The 23,645-nt window shown below is 36.7% G+C and overlaps 4 protein-coding genes across 4 annotated transcripts in view; 3 read left to right on the plus strand and 1 right to left on the minus strand.

Annotated features, from left to right (window-relative positions):
- scamp5a (secretory carrier membrane protein 5a) overlaps positions 1 to 23,645 on the plus strand; it is a 210,555-nt gene that overhangs the window by 157,292 nt on the left and 29,618 nt on the right. The window lies entirely within an intron of this gene.
- eif3ja (eukaryotic translation initiation factor 3, subunit Ja) lies at positions 400 to 4,206 on the plus strand. The gene is made up of 8 exons (XM_056265015.1): positions 400 to 591; positions 730 to 818; positions 1,335 to 1,383; positions 1,721 to 1,818; positions 2,522 to 2,636; positions 2,709 to 2,873; positions 2,950 to 3,023; positions 3,726 to 4,206. The coding sequence occupies exons 1-8, from the start codon at positions 570 to 572 to the stop codon at positions 3,855 to 3,857; spliced, it is 744 nt and encodes a 247-aa protein (XP_056120990.1). The 5' UTR covers positions 400 to 569; the 3' UTR covers positions 3,858 to 4,206.
- si:ch73-330k17.3 (IGFBP domain-containing protein) lies at positions 6,994 to 14,306 on the plus strand. The gene is made up of 4 exons (XM_056265017.1): positions 6,994 to 7,552; positions 9,517 to 9,604; positions 10,623 to 10,821; positions 14,088 to 14,306. The coding sequence occupies exons 1-4, from the start codon at positions 7,219 to 7,221 to the stop codon at positions 14,145 to 14,147; spliced, it is 681 nt and encodes a 226-aa protein (XP_056120992.1). The 5' UTR covers positions 6,994 to 7,218; the 3' UTR covers positions 14,148 to 14,306.
- parp16 (poly (ADP-ribose) polymerase family, member 16) lies at positions 15,792 to 23,361 on the minus strand. Its single transcript, XM_056265014.1, has 7 exons — positions 23,258 to 23,361; positions 22,070 to 22,266; positions 21,841 to 21,978; positions 20,246 to 20,452; positions 19,825 to 19,996; positions 18,654 to 18,798; positions 15,792 to 16,563 (listed from the first exon to the last, which is right to left on the minus strand). The coding sequence occupies exons 2-7, from the start codon at positions 22,256 to 22,258 to the stop codon at positions 16,428 to 16,430; spliced, it is 987 nt and encodes a 328-aa protein (XP_056120989.1). The 5' UTR covers positions 22,259 to 22,266; positions 23,258 to 23,361; the 3' UTR covers positions 15,792 to 16,427.

Consider the following 23,645-nt stretch of genomic DNA (forward strand, 5'->3'; position numbering starts at 1 on the left):
ACCTTATTCAGAGCAGCGCCATGACAGGTGTGAAAGCGAGGCTGTGAGGGATAGACTTACCGTGTTTTCAATTGCATCCGCTGTAAAAATCCTAGTTCACTCACAATTTTATTTTTTGTCTACTGAAATTTCTTGGAAAGATATGTTTGCAGTGTTTTGTCAGCAGAACAATCCAAAAACACATTAAGCAACAGTACAACCCACGAGATGTTAATGTTCACAGCCTCGCTTTCATTCCCGTTAAAAACCAAGGATGGCGCTGCTGTGAATAAGGTCTATGGTTTCAGACACCATTACAAATGGCTGTTAACGAGAGAATTTGACTGGACAAAATGAGCGTAGTGCAGAATGAGTCATCAACATTTTGTTCCTTTTCTAGTAGCGAGAGACTGTAAACTTTAAATATATCGGCTAACTGTTAATTTTGTCAACGTTTATGAGTAAACTAGCATAGATGGCCTCAAAGCGAACGTACGGGCTAAACATAGGCTTTTATTTTGAAATGTCTTGAAGTCTTCGTGCAGTGCGTTCAGCTTCACTCCCTCGTTCCCCTCAGCGACACTGACATCATGGCGGACGCCGATTCTTGGGGTGAGAAATTGTGTAAACTTCACCGTTATTTTTCATTTCTGTCCGTACGAATTCTTATTAATATGTTTTCTCTAATAAATTGTCGCCTTAAAGCACGGCTGTCACAAAGTAATATGTCTAAACGCTGTTATTTTCTAGATGCCGATAGTTTCGAGCCCGAGGCTCCCATCAAAAACGCGGCAGTTCTTGACAAATGGGAGGGCGAGGATGAAGACGACGACGTGAAAGTTAGTAACGGATGCATTGTTTGTCGTTCACTAATCAAAAATGTGTATTTATTTCTCTAACAATGAAAAAGTATCAATCTATCAAGAAGTTACAGTCAGCTAACTCTAGCTAGCTACTCTTGCTAACTCAACAGTGTCAAAACAGCGTGGTGATGGTGAGTCTAAATATGTGTCCAGTTAGTATTAGCAGCATATGCGTTCACCTGCTTAAAGACATTGTCCTATTTAGAAAGTAAAATTATCGTAAATATAATTATTAATTCCATGCTAAAGGTATGTCTTTGCTTACAGTTAGTAATTAATTTACTGTACTAGCTGCTAAGCCTTTTCACAGCAGAACATCTATGTCATCTGTTGCTTATGTCAAATGATCATGTCAGTAGTCAGCCTTCATAAGAGGATAGGTTGATCTTATTAATGTGGAAGGAAAGATCTCCAGCTAGTCATCATTGTATGTTACCTACCACCATGAACCCTTTTAATTTGTGGATTGAAATGCATTTTTATCTCATGTAGGATAATTGGGATGATGATGAAGAGGAAGAAAAGGAGGAAAAAAAGTCAGGTACGGTTATATGAAATTAATAAATTGGTATTTAACGAACTGTCAACGTTCAGGACAAAATATTTAAGCCTATGTATCTTTACCTTTTGTAATTTATTATAGCAGTAACTTGTATAGTTATGCGTGTGACAGATTCATTCTCTTGTTCATAGTCAATTAATCTGGTGCTATCAAAACTACATACATAATTATAAGAGAATTACAAAAATGTTTAAAACTGCTTGAAAATTATGCACATATTTACATGCACATTTTTCAAAGCATTTATAAGGCTTCAACTGTACTTCAAGTTGGAAAGTTAAAGTTTGAGTTTCAATTGTGTATTTTTCATATATAGAGGCTGAGGCTAAACCTACAGAAAAGAAGAAACTCAGTGAAAAGATAAAAGAAAAGGAAAATTTAGAAAGAAAAAAACAAGAGGAGCTCAAAAAACAAGTAAGTTCATACATGGCAGTTTTTCATTTGTCAAATGTTTTCAGTAAAAAGTTATGAATAACATTTTTTGAACTAGTTTAATATTCAATTTACATTGTGACACTTTGACAGCTTTTTTTATTTACAGCATTTTGATACTGTCCCATTTAAAAAAATTCTTATATACATATGCTACTGTTAAAAGTTTGAGGTAAGTATAAATAATAATAGTATATGTTAATGCATTTAATCATCAAGTGAAAAAGACATTTATTAAGTTTCATAATATTCCTATTTCAAATAAGATCTGTTCTTTTGAACTTTCTATTAAAAAATCTTGAAAAAAAATACATCATGGTTTCCACAAAAATTTTAAGCAGCACAACCGTTTTCAACATTGATAATAATAAGAAATGTTTCTAGCATTAAATCATCATATTAGAATGATTTCTGAAGAATCATGTGACACTGGAGTATGCTGAATAAATGTAATAAAATAGAAAACACTTGTTTTAGATTGAAATAATATTTGACAATATTACTGTTTTTACTTTACTTTTATCTAATAACTATAAACATTAAAAAAATCGTAATGACCCCAAACTTTTTTAATAGTAGTGTAAATAAATAAATATAATGTTAAATCGTACCTTTGTTAATAGCAAAATCTGATAGAAGGATATATAAAGACTTTCACTAAGCTTAACTGTAATTTTTTTAACAGTTAGAGTCATCAAAAGACAGCACAGAACTCACACCAGAAGAGGAGCAGGCAGAAAAGCTTAGAGTGAAAAAACTACAGGAGGATTCAGACTTAGAACTAGCAAAAGAGGCGTTTGGTAAGTGCTTTCAGTATATCCATATCCACACTTTTACATTTTGAAATTTTTAACTTTTAATCTCTTTTGTAGGTGTAGTATCAAATAATGTTACAGGAATTGATGCGATGAGTCCCTCTTCGAAAGAAGACTTCACAGAGTTTGAGCGGTTGCTAAAAGAAAAAATATCTCCCTATGAGAAGTCTATACACTATTCCAGCTTTTTAGAGACGCTGTTTAGGGACCTGTGTCTTTCATGTAAGTATGCCCCATTTTTGTTCGTTCTTCATTTATTCTCAATGTTAATCACGTATGATTCCAATCGGTTTTGCAGTGGAAGTTGAAGACTTGAAGAAAATTAGCAACTCACTGACAGTGTTACTAAGTGAAAAGCAGAAGCAAGAAAAGGTATGAAATCCATTTAATTCCAAACATTAACTAACTGTTTATATATATATATATATATATATATATATATATACATATACATACACACACACTTGCTGTCAAACGGAAACCTTGTATATCCAAATTTGCTACTTTTCAGGAAATGGAAAAAACACTGTATTTTTTTAGAAAGAAATATTAAACATGGTGTTGTCAAAGTTGATATTGTGGCTTTGTATGTCGTCAGACAATTGCATCTTTATAGTATTTATGTTTTTACCAAAATCAAGCTCAAATGGAGTTAGAAGGTTTTTGAGCAGCAAATATTGGACATGTGTTTTGTCCGTCATTAGAACGGCATCTGAAGCAGTAAGTGCATCGTATCTACTTACAGGTTATGAAGTTTATTGTAGCTGTAGCTATGTGAGCAATTTGGCCAAAATCTCATGTTATTAAAGATAAAGTTTATATATATATATATATACTGGGCCTAAAACTAACTTTTTTCCACACCTGCCAATGGCCGGTGAAAATTTACCGGCCATAAATATTTCTTACCAGCCGTGAAAAATAGATGAATCCTTTTTAAAGTTACACAAGTTTTTTTTTTAGGGAATCGAGTGATTGTTTTTTGTCTTGTTTGATTAACATTTAAAAACACAATACATTAATATCATTCTTTTTTTTAGTCATAAACATATATGTATTTTTTTTATTCAATAGGCAAACAAAGGTAAAAAGAAAAAGAAGGGAGTTATACCAGGAGGAGGTTTTAAAGCCAAGCTGAAAGATGATCTGGCAGACTACGGGGAGTTTGATGGCGGTTATGCACAAGACTACGAGGATTTCATGTGACCAAGGCTTAACCCATTGATAACTTTTGCTGGTTGCTGAACCATACACCTTAACAGCATGACCTTACCCCACAGTCAGGCCCACTCACCAGAATCATGCTAGAAAACTCTGAACGCCATCCCACGCAATGCACACTCTCCCCTCAAAGAGGTTTATGCAGAGAATGAATTAACTGAGGGATTTTCTCTGTTGTGAATTTAGGTCAATGTTTGTCGGAATAAAAAACCGATAAAACGGGCTCTTCCTTGCAAATGTGATCAATTAATCGTGACAGTCCAGGATTATATGAACAGAGTGTTATTGTTCGGTAACTTCTACTTGGAAATAAATGACATTCTATGCAAATTTCTTTCCGTATTGATCTCCATGTGGTTCGATACGCTTCGGGCGTTTTCCTTGTTGAATGGGATGTTCCTTTTGCAAACCAGGCCGACTAAGACATCCTGTACAACCTGAAGTGATGATATCGAAGTAGTCACATGGTTCATAAATCATGTCTACAATCAAACGATTCATTTTTTGTTTTTGTTCATAGACGATAGTGAGCTCAATTGTTTAGATAAGTAAATCTAGAGTGTAGCATACCTAATGTAAGCATAACACATCGAAAATAACGCCTTTTCGTTTGTAGCTCGTATTGCATTCCATGTAAAGTCTAAGACCAAAAGTATCACTCTAAATGAACCGTTTTGAAGATGCATTGCAGCATTATTAGGATTACCTCAATTTTTGCAGAGAAAAATATGTGAATAATTACAAATATAACTGGTGTTTTCATTGCAGCACGTTATGCAGTTGCTCATTTGACCTCAACCATGCCAGCAGAGAATGAGCGTGACTCTTCTGCTGATGACGAATAAGAGACTGAAAGTTGACGTAGGGTCTTTTCAGCCGTCGTTTGGCTTTCCATTTTCTTGACAACTTTAAGTGTGGTAGACATGCTCTAAAGAGACTTACGATCAGCAAAGCCGATAATAGGACTCTGCACTGTTTTATAAAGATCTAATTTAATAAAAGTTGCTTATAATTCATCAGTTTTTCTGTCTTTTTTTGCTTTATTGTGTCTGTATATCTGTAACCATTGCATTCTTTGCTGAGGGATGAAACCATTATTTGGTAATTTACAGAATCCTGTTGATCAGGGTTCAAGCATGAAATGAAAATCCACCGTATAGATCCTAATGTAAATGATTTATCCTGTACATTGAATTTGTAAAAACGTATGTCTTACCAAGTTATGTTCCAACTTTGAAGTGTCACGAAAATTGAGGTTCCTTTTAGATTTTGTTTAGGCACTAAACCAAAACGCTATGACATTCAAATTATGATTACCTAATTTATGAGATGGTCCTCACTGCAGAACATGAAATCCACGGGGAGGAGTCGGATCCAGATCCAACTCCTCCCACCTTACATATACCTAAACCTACCCATCTCCGCCCCCTAATCCCTAAACCCACCCCTAACCCTACCCATCTCCGCCCCCTAATCCCTAAACCCACCCCTAATCCTACCCATCTCCACCCCTTGGATCTTGATCCGACTCCTCCCCTTGGATCTCATGCACTGCATTGAGGTGCTACTGTAATTTATGATGATTTCTAAAATAAGTAAGTGTCCTGCTAGCTCTAACAGGTTAAAGGGTTAGTTCACCCAAAATTTAAATTGCCATAATTTACTCACCCTGTCGTTTCAATCTTGTAAGTCTTCGTAACACAAATGAAGATCTTTTTGATGAAATCTGAGATTTCTGTCCCTCCATTAAAGGGATACTCCACCCAAAAATGAAAATTCTGTCATCATTTACTCACCCTCAAGTTGTTGCAAACCTGTATGAGTTTCTTTCTTCTGCTGAACACAAAGGAAGATATTTTGAAGAACGATTGGAACTTTGGCACCATTGACTTCCATAGTATATTTTTTTCTACCATGGAAGTCAATGGTGCCAAACAACTGTTTGGTTCCAATCGTTCTTCAAAATATCTTCCTTTGTGTTCAGCAGAAGAAAGAAACTCACACAGGTTTGCAACAACTTGAGAGTGAGTAAATGATGACAGAATTTTCATTTTTGGGTGGAGTATCCCTTTAAGGATTAGTTGCGTAGCTGTCATTGGACAGACAGAAATCTCTCAGATTTCATTAAAAAGATCTTCATTATTCATTTGGATCAACATCAGGGTGAGTAATGAATGACAGAATTTTCATTTTGGGGAGAATTATCCATTTAAGAGATATATTGTCCTTGACACACAGGCATGAGGATCTACAGTAGTTCTCTATCATATCATTTCATTTAATATTTTATGAAAGTGAGAGTGTTTCTTTTAAGTTTCTTAAGAAAGTTTTCTTTTAATATTAATAATCAGTGAAGCAATTTTGTTCAAATATTTTTTCTCTCTAAGAAATAGTAATCAAATGTCTACTCTTGAGTCTTTTCAAGAATTTCATCTTTTTAATAAAGGCATTTGTCTTCATTACGATATCGGGACATTTTTTACTTTACACCCCCAAGATACATCAAAATGAATTTTTGTAGAGAAATTAAAAACACACTCAGTCATCTATGATGGGCATATGAGTTGCATTTTATGAATTTTGAATAAATAACAGTTCAAGAAAAAAATTTTCAAATTCTATTTGAATTTATCACTAATACGTCATTCACAATAATACTAGAAATTCATCTTTCAATAATCTTTTATTGTACTTCGCATTCATTTAACAAGAACTATTATTTTAATAATGTTAAAACAACATTAAAATTGCATTTATACAACATTTTATTTATTCAAGCATTTTCACTCATTTTATCATCTAATACTTTATTAGCTACAGTAGACGTTCATTAAGGATAAAGCGGTCAAGGGTGTGAACTTTGAGACTGTTTGAAGAACCGTTCTGAAAACTATAAGCCAGACGGAAAGCAGATTTTATTGCGTTGCAGGTTATGAAAACGGTGCACACAGGTCTTCTCAGATAACCTGCCAATGTCCCAATCTTGTCCTTGTTGCTCGTGGCCGATTATCTTGATCACACCATGAATTGCACCCTCCGCTATTGGTCATGTGACCTGCGCACAAAGGGTCCAGTCTTTTCCCCTTATTCCGACTTATTGGTTTTCAGACAAAAGGAAAACAACAGAGTGATTGTAAAGATAAGACTTGGGGATAATTAACAGCAAATCCAGACTTAAAAAAAGCAATTCCCCATCATCCATTGGTTGTGAAGAAGGGAGGAGGTTTGTTGATGTGAGGTTGAATCAAGTGTGTGTGGTCGTAAAATGTGGTCTTGGTTGTGAGGACCGTTATATAAAAGGGGCGTACAGTTCAAGCCGACCCATCTCGAAACGTGAAGTCCAACCATGAGTCCATGCGTCTTCTCGGTCTTGGTCGTTTTGTGGCTGGTAATGGCCGTGGAAATGGCCGCCTCGGAGGGCCAGCAGATCCTCCAAGCCTTGCACTGTCCGCCCTGCGAACGCATTCATTGTTCCCCTCGTAGAGCGCTGAAGCTCCAGTGTCAGGGTGGTACAACCACTGGGATTTGCGGTTGTTGTCCAGCCTGTGCCAAACTCGCAGGAGAAAGCTGTGGAGGCACCTGGGACTACCTGGGGAAGTGCGACGAAGGGCTGGTTTGCGTTTACCAAGAAGCTACAGATGGAAAACCAGAGGCGGAACGCAAGGGAACCTGCAAATCAGGTACCGCCGAAGCTGGAGATGCCAAGTTACCCTGTCAGCATGTTGCATGGAGTCCTTAAGGTCTAAATTAAAGTGCAAAGTTGGTTCTTGAATTCAGGTTTCTCATGGTCATGGACAATATCAGGTAATGCCAGGCCTGACAAGTCATGGAAATGAATATATGCGAGGACAAATCATTTCTATAGTTAATTTAAAATAATTTATTTTTATATGATTTAAATGCGTTCACTCATGAACGAGTGGGACATTCATGGTTATATGAATTATACAAAAGCAAATATGAAGAGTCAACAGGGGTTTTCATACTGGAATCCAGGAACCCACCGGAGAGCCACAAAAGGGTTTCTAGGGGGTTTGCAGAAATTTTTATAGAAAAAATAATAGTAATGTTAAACTAACTTTTTATTAAAATTATTGTATTTTATTCTATTGATATTCATAGTTTCACACAAACACACACATTATATATATAGATAGAGATAAATCTCACTGATATTCTATTAATTTGTCATTTTTATTTATTTTTGAATATATTTATACAGTTTTTATTAAGTTTTAATTATTTTAGTACTGAAGCTAAAATAAAACGTTGCATGCATCTATCAATCTATCTGACATGATATAATAAAATGTATAAAAATGAATTAAAAAATACATTTAATTGACAATATTTCTATTTTGCTATACGTCTACATAGTTTCATATTTTATTAATTTCTTTTGGTTGCAATATAACAATATGAAAACCAATATATAAATGTATCTCACTGATATAATATTACAATTTGTGTTATTTTAAATTAGATTGATTTTAATATATATATATATTTATATAGTTCTTAAGTTTTAGTTTAAATTATTTTCGTACTTCAACTTAAGCTAACATAAAATGTTATATATATTTTTTAAATATATAAAAATAAAATATTTAAATGTTGCTATACATCTACAGTTTAATATTTTATTAATTTCTTTTGGTCGTAATAACAATATAAAAGCCAGTCATTTAATTTTGAAAACATTTTGTCTTTATAATACCATACTTAAATTCTTTCTCACGTAGTATAATTTTGCTCATACAGTATAAACTGAACTTTATGCATTAAAATATTTGGCTGCCTTTATATTTCCCTATAGCGATCATCATATTTGGGGGATCTTGCCATCTAAAAGTATGAAAACCCCTGTGCTACAATCCCATCATGCACAGTGTGCACCTGCTTATGTTTTAACTTTAAGTTCAGGTCCACACTCTTGAAAAAAAGAAAAGAAAAAGGCATCATCAAGGTTAATGTAATTTATAAACTGTGAAGAGAGATATGGCAGTCTAGGATTCCTTTGATCTCGGAGCACTTCCCCATAAAAGCAAAGCTCTTATTGTTCTTATCTATACAGTGATGAAATCCACAACCCTTCCTGAAGAACTGCATCCGTATTGTAACGGGATTCCATCAATTTTATTGTCTGTTTTTTTCTTTGACCTGCAGAACAATATTTCACAATATTGCCAGGCCAAAAAAAAAAAAAAGAGTTGCCGTTCAGATTTAATCAGGCAAATGCTTAAGAGTCTATGATTGGATCATTATTGCAGGGATTATTGTGTTTCTAGCATGTTATATTTTTGGCAACCGTTCTAACCCTAATTGATGGAGTGTGTAGCTTTTCATTTCTTAAACAACCTAGACACATCATGACCATGTTGATATGACCGGATGTTAAGATTCATCAGGCTCAAATTGTGAAAGAATGGTTGGGAGGGAGCATGAAGAATCATTTTCACTCATGAATTGGCACCTCTGAGTCCAGACCTTAAATCCAGTGAAAGTCTTTGGGATGTGCTGGAGGAGACTTTACAGAGTGCTGGACTCTTGCATTGACAACACAAGACACCAAAGATTTATTTCCATCAAGAGGTGCCACGTATTGCTCATTTTCAATGCATTTTGGATTTGTATTTCCCAACAGTGCTTGAGGTTCTTAAAGCCGACACTTGCAGACCTGAGTGCACATGGGAGTTCTGCAAGGCCAATCCCAATGAAATCTGCTCAGCGAGGTGACTTCTGCTTCGACTTTTCTACATGTAGTCTTGATATTTGATTCGTCTTAAATGAGTTCAGGCTTCATTTCAGTCCAGTGGGTTAAGCCTAGTTCACACTACATGATTTTAAGCCCGATTTAAGCCCAATTTGCAAATCGTTGAGCTCGCCGACAGGTCAGGCTGTTATCGCGGGGGATTAGCGGGCGATGAACGCTCGCCAATCTGTTAGTATGAAAGAGCCAACAACGCTTCAAAGACGCTCGCAGGCGCCTCACCGAGCCCAGAAAAATATCTAGCATGCTAGATATCCAGAGCTGTCGCACGACTCAAGCTCACGTGATGTCATGAGCTACAGCCAATCAGAGCAAGGCATGTTCGCGTGTTGTGTTTTTTTCCGCACATGCAGGACAGTACAGTACAAATCGTGACAGTAAAGTTCGGATCGAGTAGTGACAGTGAAGTTGTCGTAAATTGATGATGACAGGAAGTGGCAGAAAAACTTCGTTCTCGCACATGCGCAGTACAGATCGTGTAACCGGTACGGATCGAGTAGCGACACAAGTAGTCACAGTAAAGTTGTCGTAAAAACATTGATGATAACAGGAAGTGGCAGAAAAACTTCGTCCTCGCACATGCGCAGTACAGATCGTGTAACCGGTATGGATCGAGTAGCGACAGTCAGTGTTCTTCGCTGGGTATTGGCGTGCGTGCTGTTTCGCGTCATTTCCGGTTCGTTTTATCGCGTGATTTTTCGTGACAAAACGTGGTTTGTAGACAAGATAGAATCGTTGGGTGACAGAGTTGTTGTCAACTCGTGTAGTGCGTTACCTCCTGTTGGGGATCAATCACGTTGTGTCGTGTGATGTGAACTAGCTCAACAACTTGAACACTCCTGATTTCACAGAGAGCAAGTCATGTAGTGTGAACCGCACAGTTCAGCCCGACGTTTTAAAATCATGTAGTGTGAACTAGGCTTTACTGGTATCAGGTGTCTCTCACTTGTGACTGTTAAATGTCCTATATCCCGTTGCAGGTCTGTATCGCTGGAGAAGCGTGAGTGTGGAGGTCACTGCCAGCACACAACCTGCTCCAGCTGCTTGGTTCTCAGACCTCCATCTTGTGCTCAGTCCTGTTCCCCAACAGACCACGTCTGCATGCATCGCTTTGGAAGGTGTGTGCATGGTCACCTGACCGAAGAAAAACATCCACCCGCCTGCCACCAAAACCTACAGGTCAGTTTTACTTCTGTGTTGCTCTTTATCATTCTTTTTTTTTTTGACAAAGATGAAATATAATTGTTTATTTCTATGATGATTACCATGTTGTTTATTTTAATTAAAACACAATGCTTTTATTGAACTATACTTTGGGGCCATAGTAAAGATACATACACTTTAATCTTATATTAAAGGGGTTAAATGTAGAATTCAGAAACCCTTGTTATATAGCGACACCAGTGGAAATAAAGTGAACTGCAGACAGCAACTCACTGCTCGTGCTCGCACTCGTAACACACAAGAGACTGAACGTGACTCAAGGCCCTGATACTCACGGCAAAGTTCTTTTACGTTCTTCGCTAAGGGGTAAAAAGACGTTTGTTGTTGTGACTTTTATTTTGACGCGCGGCGGACATTTCTGGAGTAAATATATAGGCTATAATCTGTGTATACACGTTTTTTTTTTGTTGTTGTTGTTTTTTAAATGGCGGGTGCTGGTCTTTCGCGTGCGTTCGGCCAATCAGTGTACAGTTACGTCACGGATAGTTCCTATTGTGCTGGTTTAGACCCGACTCTGAAGTTGGAGCTCATTTAGTTCCCCAAAAAGAGTTCCTAGAACTAAAATCGTTCCCAGTTCCTGCACTGCGAACACGACAAAAAGTGGGCACTTCCACCATTAGTTCTAGGATGTATGAAAGGTTCCTCTGGTGCGAAAGCCCCTTATTAGTTTGAATTAATCGCTTTTCTTTGCACGACACATTGACATTACAGTACAGAAAGGCTCTTTCGGCATTATCCTGAACATTGTATAAGCCAGGGGTCTCAAACTCAACTTAACTGGGGGCCGCTGGAGGTAGAGTCGGGGTCAGGCTGGGCCGCATCAAGTATTCAACAACAAAAAAATAGTATTCAAGTATTCCAAAAAAGGAGCACAACTGATCCAATCTTCTCAATCTTTATTATTAACGTTTCTCCTGAACTGTTCCTCTGAATTTGAACATTCCTTTCTGTACATGATTGGTTCTTCATGAGCTGTCCTTCTGACAGCTGAAGTTCATTTTACAACCATTCTTTTTCTTTTCCTTATAACACATCTTTGTGATTCTTATATATTTGAAATACAAATATTTGCAGTCATGTCTGACCGTCTTATTGAATTCTTTCTACACATGTATAGTGTCTCAGGCAAATTACTGACTTTGCACAAATCAAAGCAAACCTTCTTATCAACCTGTTGGACACATATTACAAGCTCAAAATGATTATTCTCACGCAGGGGTCTCCAACACGTCGCTCGCGAGCTACCAGTAGCTCGTGGCCTGATTGGTGGTAGCTCGCCAAGGGGTCGTTCACATATCGCGCTCACATATTTTGCGCGCTCAAGTTCGTTATTTCAAATGTAGGCGCGCGGCAAGCTCGCTCATAATCGAAGCGACACGCTCATTTTTTCCAGGCGCAGTATGTTTGTACTTCGCGGTTGTCTATGACAACTATTGACAACAAACCATAGACAGTAAAAGAAATGGACACAGCAACCCCGTTGATTTCAACGGAGAGAGTTGAAGCCCAACATGGGCACTCACTTCCTGATAGCCAAGCGCACTGCGCAGGCTCAAACTGAGCTTGACGACGTAGTTGTCACGTGAGCAACCGTTCTGACCTTCTAGTAGCTGTGCCGGGACAAATCTGAATTGAAATCTGAAACAAATCTGTTGTTGAAATATTTTGTCCCGTTGCTTTTATGAACTCTCTATCTATGGGCTTCTCCCTTGACTTTATGCCTCCATGTCCACCCGATTGCCTCATAGACAGTAAACGATTGCCTACGAGCTTCTACTTCAGTCTATACGGTTATTTCTCTACTGTGCGACAGAGCGTCCCGTGGTTATGACGCAATCGTTAGCCTATTTTTACAAGAATGGCTTCTACGGGGCCGTAACGTAAGATACAAAGTAATGGAGCCTTTTATACATTGTCGTGTTTCTTTAGAAATAAATAATGGACAAATGGAGTCTTTGGACGCCTCAGATGTAAAGTTATTCGCTGTCAAAGTGACGCCAAAATGAATGGGAGTCAATGGGATGCTAACAGCAGGTGATAGCCAGCTACAATGGCGGCCCCCGGAGGCAGCTTCAACTTCCGGCTGATGGATTACCCCCTTGCAACAAACCCACCGTAAGCTGTCACGAGACTATCTATGGTAGCCCATAAGGGATAAAAAACAACAACAACAAAAAAAAAAACGCGGCACACGCAACGACGGGCCTCACTAACATGGGAGATTATCACGCTGATACGTAGTACTTCCGCATTCAGTGATCTTTGTGCACTGCCACTTCCGTTGAATCACCGATCACTCTGGCGAACTGATGACGGACTACACTAAGTTTATTTATACGGCATCCCAGGTAAATTAGTCTGATTCACTAAAGTGCCGGCTACAAACAAACGTGCTACCTTGTTTTATTTTAAAGTTTGGACCTTAATCCCGGCGAACCGCTTTAATACACTTCTTCCTTATACTCAATTCAGTCGGGAATCCATGAGAACTTAAGTAGGGTTAGCGTTGTTGGTTAGATTTACAAAGTGGAACAGAGCAGTGACATCTAGCCTTCGTTTCAGCCATTGTTGAACTGCGTCGGAAGTGGACATGCACAAAGTTGACAAATCCCGCCCATGAAACCCGGAAGCGTGATAATCCCCTATTAACCTTTAATGTCAAGTAGAGGGCCATAAAATATCACCCCGCAGGCCATTTGAGGTTTGAGACCACTGGTATAAGCATTCGTTTCATATGTCATAGAATGTAAAGAATGGTCTCAAGACAGGAGAGTAACGTCACATCCTTTTGATTTTCCCGGCAAAAACGTCCCGTGTCGTTCACATAAAAATCAGTCAACAGGTTTTTATAGACAACCTGGGAAGTCGGGGAAGGTCTCGTTTTCTTAAGTTTCGTTACAAGCTGTTCACACATTGGCAAAAAAATAATAATAAATTGATACAATTCTTATATATACCCCTTTTAAATAATAAATATGATAATTATGATATAATATGAAATAATAATATATTTATATATATATAACAACAAACACACACACACACACACACAACATTCTATTTTATTTATCATTTTATAATTATTTGTTGTTTTATTACAGTATATATATATATATATATATATATATATATATATATATATATATACTAGTGTATATATTTATTTTATTATAATATTTGTATGTAAATCATATATAATTACTTTGCTATTCTTTTAACAGAGTAAGTCTGAGGGATTCTTTGTGTGTTTGGCTCCTGCCTGTCCAACTGCAGAAAACTGATTCGACATTTCAAGAGGAACTCAAATAATGCAATCCAGTTATAAAATGTAGCACAAAAGGCAGCTATTTTTATTAATGCATTTCATTAGTATTTTTTTATATGTTATAATATAAATCAATAATAAAAATGTGTGATTAAATTTTTTTCGCATTAATGTTGTACAGCTCTTGTATATTGCTACAATAATATTTTTGTCAATAAAAAAAAGTGTTTTAAAAAAAAAAATTATGTATTCTAATATTTGTATGTGCAAATGGTTTCTGAATAAAACTGGCTTTTAATTTCACTTAAATGTTCACTTTCTTTCTTTTTTTTTTATAAAAGGGACTAATAAGGTCATGCTGACCCGTTTGGGAAAAGTGCCCACCGTAGACCCGTTCCCACCCCTGTCTGGCTTGTTACTCAATAACAATATATTTATGAGCGTGCAATTAGACATCCATCCATGAGCCAGAACAGATCAACCTCTTCACAATTCTTTTGATGTCTATCTTATATAAAGCTGCATCAAGAAAAGAAATGTTAATTGTTAAAGTGATAAACACATTGGCATTAAAATAAATACTGTTCATAGGTTTATAATATGCTTCAATGTTCTAAACCTGAAAAACAACACGTGACATAAGTATGTATTTTAATGAATAAACAGTATTTTATTATATCAACAGTAATTTAAATATATACATTTAACTAATTTTATGCATGAAAGTAAGTACCACTTAAAAAAAAAAAATGTAATAAAAATTTCGAATCTACGGTGCACACAAATGTACGGAAGGAAGCCCTGAACCGCAAAGTAAAAAATCTAGCATTTCGAGATTATAGCCGAAATATTTCGAGATTATATGCCGAAATATTTCGAGATTATAGCCGAAATATTTCGAGATTATAGCCGAAATATTTCGAGATTATAGCCGAAATATTTCGAGATTATAGGCCGAAATATTTCGAGATTATAGCCGAAATATTTCGAGATTATAGGCCGAAATATTTCGAGATTATATGCCGAAATATTTCGAGATTATATGCCGAAATATTTCGAGATTATATGCCGAAATATTTCGAGATTATATGCCGAAATATTTCGAGATTATAGCCGAAATATTCAGAGATTATAGCCGAAATATTCCGAGATTATAGCCGAAATATTTCGAGATTATAGTCGAAATATTCCGAGATTATATGCCGAAATATTTCGAGATTATATGCCGAAATATTTCAAGATTATAGTCGAAATATTTCGAGAATAAAGTCGTAATATTTCGAGAATAAAGTCGTAATATTTCGAGAATAAAGTCAAAATTACGAGAATACAGTCGTCCTTAGAAGTTCTTATTTATTTATTTGTAAAGAAATGCGCTCGAAGTTGAACTGCTTCTGACATGGGCTTTCAACAAAAAGAAATTCTACAGGTGCTAATGATTTTTTTTTTTACGTTGTGGTTCAGGGCTTCCGTACAAATGAGTCTCCGCTCCTCAAGATGAAAAACATGCCGCTTTTGTTATCACTCAAATTTTACTGCATTTGTTTTTGACTGATAAAAACAAGCCAGACAAAACGTTCAGTGTGCCAAGAGCCATAAACTACAACAACAGCCAGTTTACTAATGCATTTCACTCCGTCCCTTACGAAACACACTGTAATCCCATTGCATTTATTTAATTTAAATAATTTCACAATTCAGATTCTCTGAATTATTCAAGTTGGAGACATTTATGCAATATCAAGACTAATTTTCATTACAGTTTTAATGATACTGACCAACATAACGGGGTTTCTGCATAGTTGACTTGATCTAGACATAGTACAATAGCCTAGCAACATGAAAACTTATATATTTGCCTCAAAACTCAAAAATATTTATCTATTATAAAAAAAAGCACAGATCTCCCTACATGATTATTTTTATTAATATAAGCAACAGTTTTGCCAATGTCTAGTTTGAAAAGGCAGCGCTTTCGTCTTGATCATTTGGTTGTAACTAGTGTAGCGAACCCTTTCAAAAAGTAAAAACAGGCTACATGCTAACATGTAAGATTCTCGGTGGCTAACATTAGTGCTCATTCTGCAGGTTTACTTCTGACAGATGCACAGTGTTTATGTAAATCTACGTAAAGTAAAGAAAATGAAGGATAGCGTGTAAAAATCAAGTGATACGTGGAGGAATGTCGTGTTGAGCGGATAAAATAGTTCCTGAGTCTTTTTTCCCCTCTTTCATGAGTCTTTGTGAGTAAAAGGCACTTTGGACGAGAGCGTTTATGTGATGCGAGCAGTCTGGGTTACCGGAACATTCTGTGCCAGTAGGACTGAAAAGCGGACGAGTTGAAGGCACCGATGAATACGAGAAGCAGGATATAGAGGCCCATCATGATGGCAAAATGATGTCTGACGAGCCACGACCTCCCTTGAGCATGTCTGGAATCAGAGCAGAACATCATTTTAAGGAGCAAGTTCATTTAACCAGTAGAAAACAATACAAATTCTTAAGTCTTTAAAGATTCAAAATGATACTAAGCATCATAAGTATCCTAAAAGTGGTCCATATGACTAACTCGCTATATTCCAACTCATCATACTAGGGCTGGGTTAAAAATACTGATTCTAGATTTTAATTGAATCTCATTTTGGCCCTGTTTACACCTGGTATTAAGATGTGTTTTGTTCGATCGGATCAAAAGTAGACGAGGGAGACGCACGTTTACACCTGGTGTTTTAATCCGTCTCTTTTGTCCACTTTCAACCACTTCTGTCCTGATTTCTTCGAGGGGGAGGGACTATGGACTGTTAAATGAATGGGCTTTTTCAGATCTGTCTATCTAATGGATGAAATAAGCTCACGCAATTTACATATATGAATGCCCCCGGAGACGACGGAAAAACATACGAAGAGCAGGAGCTTTCGTTTCTGCTCTGACAGTCGTAAGATGACACAGAACACTGTGAGTGTGTGTTAGAAATCAGGAATGGTGAGAGAACATTGTGCTTGGTACGTTTTTCATCTTCAAACCAAACTTTGGTCTTCAGCTGACAAAGTTTAAATCCTGTCTGGCTAGTGCGCTTCTCATGTCTACACGTTAGGTCAGTAGGTGGAGAGTACATTGTTTTTTTTTGTGGCAGTTTGAACGCATTTGAACACCTGAGCGTTTACACTATGAAATCCACCATGAAAACTATGAAATCCGGTCGAATGCGTTTTCAACTACCTCTGGAAGGGGTTTAAAGTGGACAAGCTCAAAACGTTTTAGACCCCATTTACAACTGTATTTAGTGTCGTCCACTTGTGATCGAATTGACGAAAACGCATCTAAATACTTAATTAGAAGAACCGATATCGATTTTTAAATCCCAAGAATCAATCTTTAAACTTTGTATCTTGCCTCCCATCCAATGAATCTCAGTAATCTTTGTGCATTGTTACTCCTGACATGCAACAAAGTCTCAGCTTCTAAATTCGATAAAGCGAAGCGCACGTGAACTGATCATTTCTTCCGCTTTACTACAAGTTCCATGAATGAACATCAGAAGGTATGTTAAAAGAACAACTTACTGAAATCCATATAACGTCACATGTAATCGCTCATTTAGTGTTTCAACCGCAGAAAGACGAAAATAAAACAGCTTGTAAACAATGTAACGTAATGTTGCATTTACCTCGGAAAAGCCATTTAATGGCCACAACTCGATAGTCAGCTAGAAAAAAATAACTATACATAGGAGTGTTTCGCTAAATATATGCACCATATTGCATATTCATTGTACTTTTATTTAACCTGCTCTTCAAGATTTAATGTATGTTTGAATAAATATGTCATGATTTCATGACAGCCACCATTTAAGTGTTTATATTTCACAAAAAATGAGTAGAAACATAATTTTGTCATTAACAAGTTATTATAAACTTTTTTTTTTTATAAAAACTTCCTTCTGTGCAATTTAAATGCAAATAGCCTACAAATCAGTCAATTTTAACCTTTAATATTATAGTACTGCGCCAAATGGAGTTCCTATATAGTTTACAGCATTAGTTGAGAGATATTTTTATCCTGTAGAAACTTTTTTTTAGAAAAAAGTAGAAACTCCAATTTATAGATATCAAGTCGAATCGAAATTGAATCGAATTGAATCGTTTGTGTCAATACCCAGCCCTAAGTCATATGATAGCTTAGTTATTTAAGTTATTTAATAAAAATCTTGACAGTCAGATCTTTTGAATGAATTAGTTGATATAGTTTATATTACCAGTCTATGATTTGTTCACGATTGGCTGTGAAAAACGTCCTTTTTAAAGTTCTAGTCTCTAACTAGTCTGAAAAAAAAGTGTCAGGTACATTCCTCAATCAACACTTCTCCATTTGTGTTCCATAGAGGAACAAATTATGACTATGAACTATTTCTCTAAAGTGGATTTTTTTGAATTATGAAAGTCCTGCAAAGAAAGTCTTTATATAAAGCATGTCGTCTACTGAGATGCACCAATCGTGTCCATGTGAATGAGGACGTCTCACCGTGATCTGTAGCGTCTCTGAGAATACACCATCAGGTATTTCACTCTCAAAAGCTCGTTGTTGGTCACCACAAAGTACTTCTCGGGCACCTCGCCACCTTCACTGTTCCTGGCCCTCAGACGCTGGCGGTCAATGCTCTCGGAGTCTGAAACACAAAGGGAGAGCTGAATTCGAGATATCTGCTGGGATGGTAAGTGTCATAATGGATGGTCATTTTTACACAAAACTGGAATAAAAATCAAATCAGTGCTTTTATTTTGTTGACAAGAATGTTGCACATGCTGTATCGTGAATAAGTCACGGCTGAAGGGGTTGCACAACGCCCAGCACAGCCTCTCGTACCTTATTATATTGCTTACATAATAAGTAGGGGAGAGTGGGGTAAGATGTGCCAAACTACGTATAATTTTTCACATGACTATATATTTAAAACAGGGCCAATCAGACAGAGGTTATTAAGCGTTTCATTTTTAATTTAGGTAAAACAATAGCGTAACAGCAATAACATAAAACATAATTATTGACTTTCAGTATTGGCCTGAATTTTAATGTCATAAATATTAAAACTTTTTCTCACTGGTTTATGCAAATATGAACAATAATAAGAGAGGACTTTGTGATTTATACTCTTTTATATTTTTTTTGCCTACAGGACAACTTAAATAAGTGGCTCATCTTACCCCACACACCTCTATATACTGCAAAATACACAAGTACTCCATTACAAACACAATCATAGTATCCGTAGTCTTATTCGAACACGGGAATGTCTCACAGATCTGAAGAGTTTGATTAATGAAGATTGACAATGAACACATTAAATTGATAAATATCAAATCATGGTATCCACAAAAATATTAAGCAGCACAACTGTTTTCAACATTGATAATAATAACAAATGTTTCTTGAGCATCAAATCAGCATGCTAGAATGACTTCCAAAGGATCATGTGACACTGAAGACTGGAACAATGATGCTGAATAAATGAATATATATATTTTAAATTGAAATAATGTTTCCCAATATTACTGTTTTTCTTATATTGTTCTAATCAAATAGGCTACATGCAGCCTTGGTGAGCAGAAGACACTTCTTTCAAAACCATTAAACAATCTTAACGACCCCAAACTTTTGAACATTAATGTATTCAGCTGTTCATCTGACACATTACCTTTCCTCTTCACCTGACACTTCACATCAGGATGATCGATGATTTCACACAAGGCGACGCAGCTGATCAGAGGCCCGAGGACGCTTTCCCTCCACCCGTTCCCGTGAGGACTGTAAAGGATGGCCATGCTGAGGTCACTGGTCAGGTATGTGCCCTCCCCAAACAGTGAGGTCTGAAATATCAAATCATGATCAAAGATTAAACGGCTTACTGTGCTGAACCAATGAGCAGATAACATTGTAGTTATAATTATCATCTTCACACACATTATCTAAACATGAACTGATAAGGGACAGTCAAACACATCTGTCGCGTAATTATTTGTAGTCCTCTATGATAACCAAAGAATGATTGCCTGGAGAGCATCCAAAACGGGTATAAATGAGCATTATCCTCCAACGCACATCGTCCGCATGCTGACCTTGTTCAGGTGGCAGTGTAATCCGTTGTGTATGATGGAGTGGAAGTTCTCCAGTCTGCTGCCATGGAATGCATAGATGAGATCTCGTCCAGCCCGCGTCCTCTCAAACTTGGAGTTGAGCAAATCACAGTACTGCAGTTCAAAGAGGAAGTCTGGGGCTGGAGCTGAAATACCATCGCTTTGGGTCAGCTGGCTGAGTCTGGCAAACTGAAGGAGTGAGAATGAACACCAGTGAACATGCAGGGATGTGCAAAACTGAACGGACTAATCTGTGGGATGTCTCAATGACTAGTCCAGAATACCAGGGCCGAAAATTATGTTTGGTTCTGTTTTTATTTAACGATTTGTACATTATTCTGCTGATGCAAATTGAAAACCGAACTAAAATGACTCTTATGAATCTTATTAGTGAATCAAACAAGCAGAAAGCATGCAGTTTAACCAATGTAGTCTGAATCCTGAGCAATTGACTCTTACGAACCAATTCTTTTTACAGAATCATAAACATGCAGTGTGACTGTGACCAGTCAGTGCAGTCTGAACTAATGACTCTTATGAACCGATTATTTTTGTGGATCAGAAACATGGATTGGTTTTAGTGTTTTTTTCTTTCCTCAAATTAATAATTATTATGAGCTGGTTCTTTTTTTTTTTGTCATTTACAAACATATGGTGCGGCCAGTGTAGTCTGAACTAATGATTCTTATGAGCAGATTACTTTTAATGAATCAGAAACATAGAGCTCCATCACTGAACTAATGATTCTTATCAGCCGGTTCTTTTTAGTGAATCACAAAGATAAAAGTGACCGGTGTAGTCTAACCTAATGATTCTTATGAGCCGGTTCTTTTTAGTGAATCACAAAGATAAAAGTGACCGGTGTAGTCTAACCTAATGATTCTTATGAGCCGGTTCTTTTTAGTGATTCACAAAGATAAAAGTGACCGGTGTAGTCTAACTTAGTGATTCTTATGAGCCGGTTCTTTTTAGTGATTCACAAAGATAAAAGTGACCGGTGTAGTCTAACCTAATGATTCTTATGAGCCGGTTCTTTTTAGTGATTCACAAAGATAAAAGTGACCGGTGTAGTCTAACTTAGTGATTCTTATGAGCCGGTTCTTTTTAGTGATTCATAAAGATAAAAGTGAACGGTGTAGTCTAACCTAATGATTCTTATGAGCCGGTTCTTTTTAGTGAATCAGAAAATAGAGCTCCATCCACAAACAAATGATTCTTTTTAATGAATCACAAAGATAGAGTGCTTCTAGGATTGATTCATCCTGAACAAATGATTTTTAATGAGCCGGTTCTTTTTAGTGAATCCAACAACATGACCACTGCAGTCTGAACTAATGACTTATGAACCAGTTATTTTTGTTGTTGAAATAACTGTGTTATTACATTAAAAATTATTTTGTATCGTTTTGTTGCATCTGTTCAGTTGAAATCTGAACAAATACTCACTGCATTTCTTCTTTTTTTCCAAAACATTTCATTCTCAAAAGAATTAAGAGAACTCTTTATAGAATCATTAAGAGGAATCAGAATCAGATTCGTCTGCATAGTGCAAAGATCTAAATGAAGATTAGCAGTACCTCCTCTTTCTGCAGGGTCTTCACAGCAAAACTCTTAGAGGACAGAACCCAGTGCACTAGAGCCAGATGATGATCTCCATCACCATGTCCAAGACGCACCAGATCCCTCACGTTCGGTAAAGTATCCACATCTTTTTGCTGCGAGGAACATAGTAGAATCAAAATCATAAAATACGTTTGTTTGGGAAAGCCAACAAAACGGAGAGCTCAATTTCTTCAAACGTCTTACCAGATCTTCAAAGTCCTTGATCTCTCCTCGAAGGTAGCGAGGAGGGAAAGGTCTGAGCACCGAATCGCGTTTGTAGCTCTGGACGGCGGCCACGAAGAGACTGCAGCGCAGGTCCGCCGCTACTGGGTCTCGATGCAGACAGGAGCAAACCAGCTCTCTGACCGCAGCTGTGGGGAGAGGCGGCTGCATTCCCAACACTGCAACGAATTTATCATACCAATAAACTATAAGAAGAGAGATTCATTCATGCAAAACATTAACATTTTTAACAGAAGATCAACCGAACTTGCTTGACGCGCAAGGACAAACCTCTTGCTGAAGCTCAAAGGTGCTGCGTAACACGAGAATGAACGCCATTGGTTCTCGCGCATCAAGTGAACATGCATGAGATTCCATTTACCCCGACTTATGTGTGAGTTGATGAATGTTTATATGTGAATAGAAACCTAAATTCAATATGTTCATCATATAAAGCGACCGAGTCTATTTAGCAAATTTGAACTAAACCGCTTTTAAACCGTTTTACGATCTCTTTATGAACTTTTTAAAGCGTCAAAATGGCATAGCGGTCAATGGAGGGACAGACATTTCATCAAAAAGATTTGAGTTCCAAGTTCCAAAGATGAACAAAAGTCTTATGGGTTTGGAACAACAATTTGGAACAAGTCATTATATTAGTAAATTCACTGTAATAATTCAATAATAATAATAATAATAATTATACATTTCCTTTACATGTTTGTATAGTTACCACCTTGTGATAATTCTAAAAATGTAGTTTTAACTAAATGAAGAATGAAATTAATTAAAAGAATTAAATGAGTGCATAATTAAAACATATAATAACTTACTGATAGCTTAGCCAGCAGATTAGCTGCTAATAGTTAATAACAGCTAGTGAAAGCCAAACCATAATATAAACGTGTCTATCATTTGCTCTTGGACTTCTAATGCTCGAAAGTGTGTTAAGGTTTTAATGCAATAGTTCGTTTTATAGTCTCTGCTGACTTTGTTTACATGTTAAGCATGTTAGCCGGTTAGCTCAGCTTATCATCTCATTACTGGAGAAATTCACTCTCAAGCTTCAAGACCAAAACGATTACTCATCGAGTACTCATCACTCTACTTGTAAATACATAAAAATATGTATATCAAACATTTGCCATACACGTATGTAGGCTATCCTACCTTATGTGCCTGAAGTTCAGGCATCTGACAGACACCGGAAGCAAAACGTGTCCAAAAACTACTGGAGCCACAGCGACTGACTCCACCAGCAGAGGGCGCCATACACTGAGAGCCAATGGAAAACAGCTGCTTCTTCTTACTTCTTCTTCTTCTTCTTCTGATTAATGGCAGATCATATCTTTACGATATATACCGCCACCTACTGGACTACTACACAGGAGTGTGTAAAAAGGACGTTGGCAAATGATACATCAAATCATAAAAAAAAAAAAAAAAAAAAAAAAAACCCCACTAAATTCTTCTACTTAAACCAGTATCATTAAGATATATAATTAAATATTTGCTTCTTTGTCCCTGCATTCCTTGTTCCTGTAAAATATTATGAATA

The sequence above is a fragment of the Rhinichthys klamathensis genome, unplaced genomic scaffold, assembly GCF_029890125.1.
Source record: "Rhinichthys klamathensis goyatoka isolate OS25496 unplaced genomic scaffold, OSU_Roscu_1.1 h1tg000228l_1, whole genome shotgun sequence".
Taxonomy (NCBI): Eukaryota; Metazoa; Chordata; class Actinopteri; order Cypriniformes; family Leuciscidae; genus Rhinichthys; species Rhinichthys klamathensis.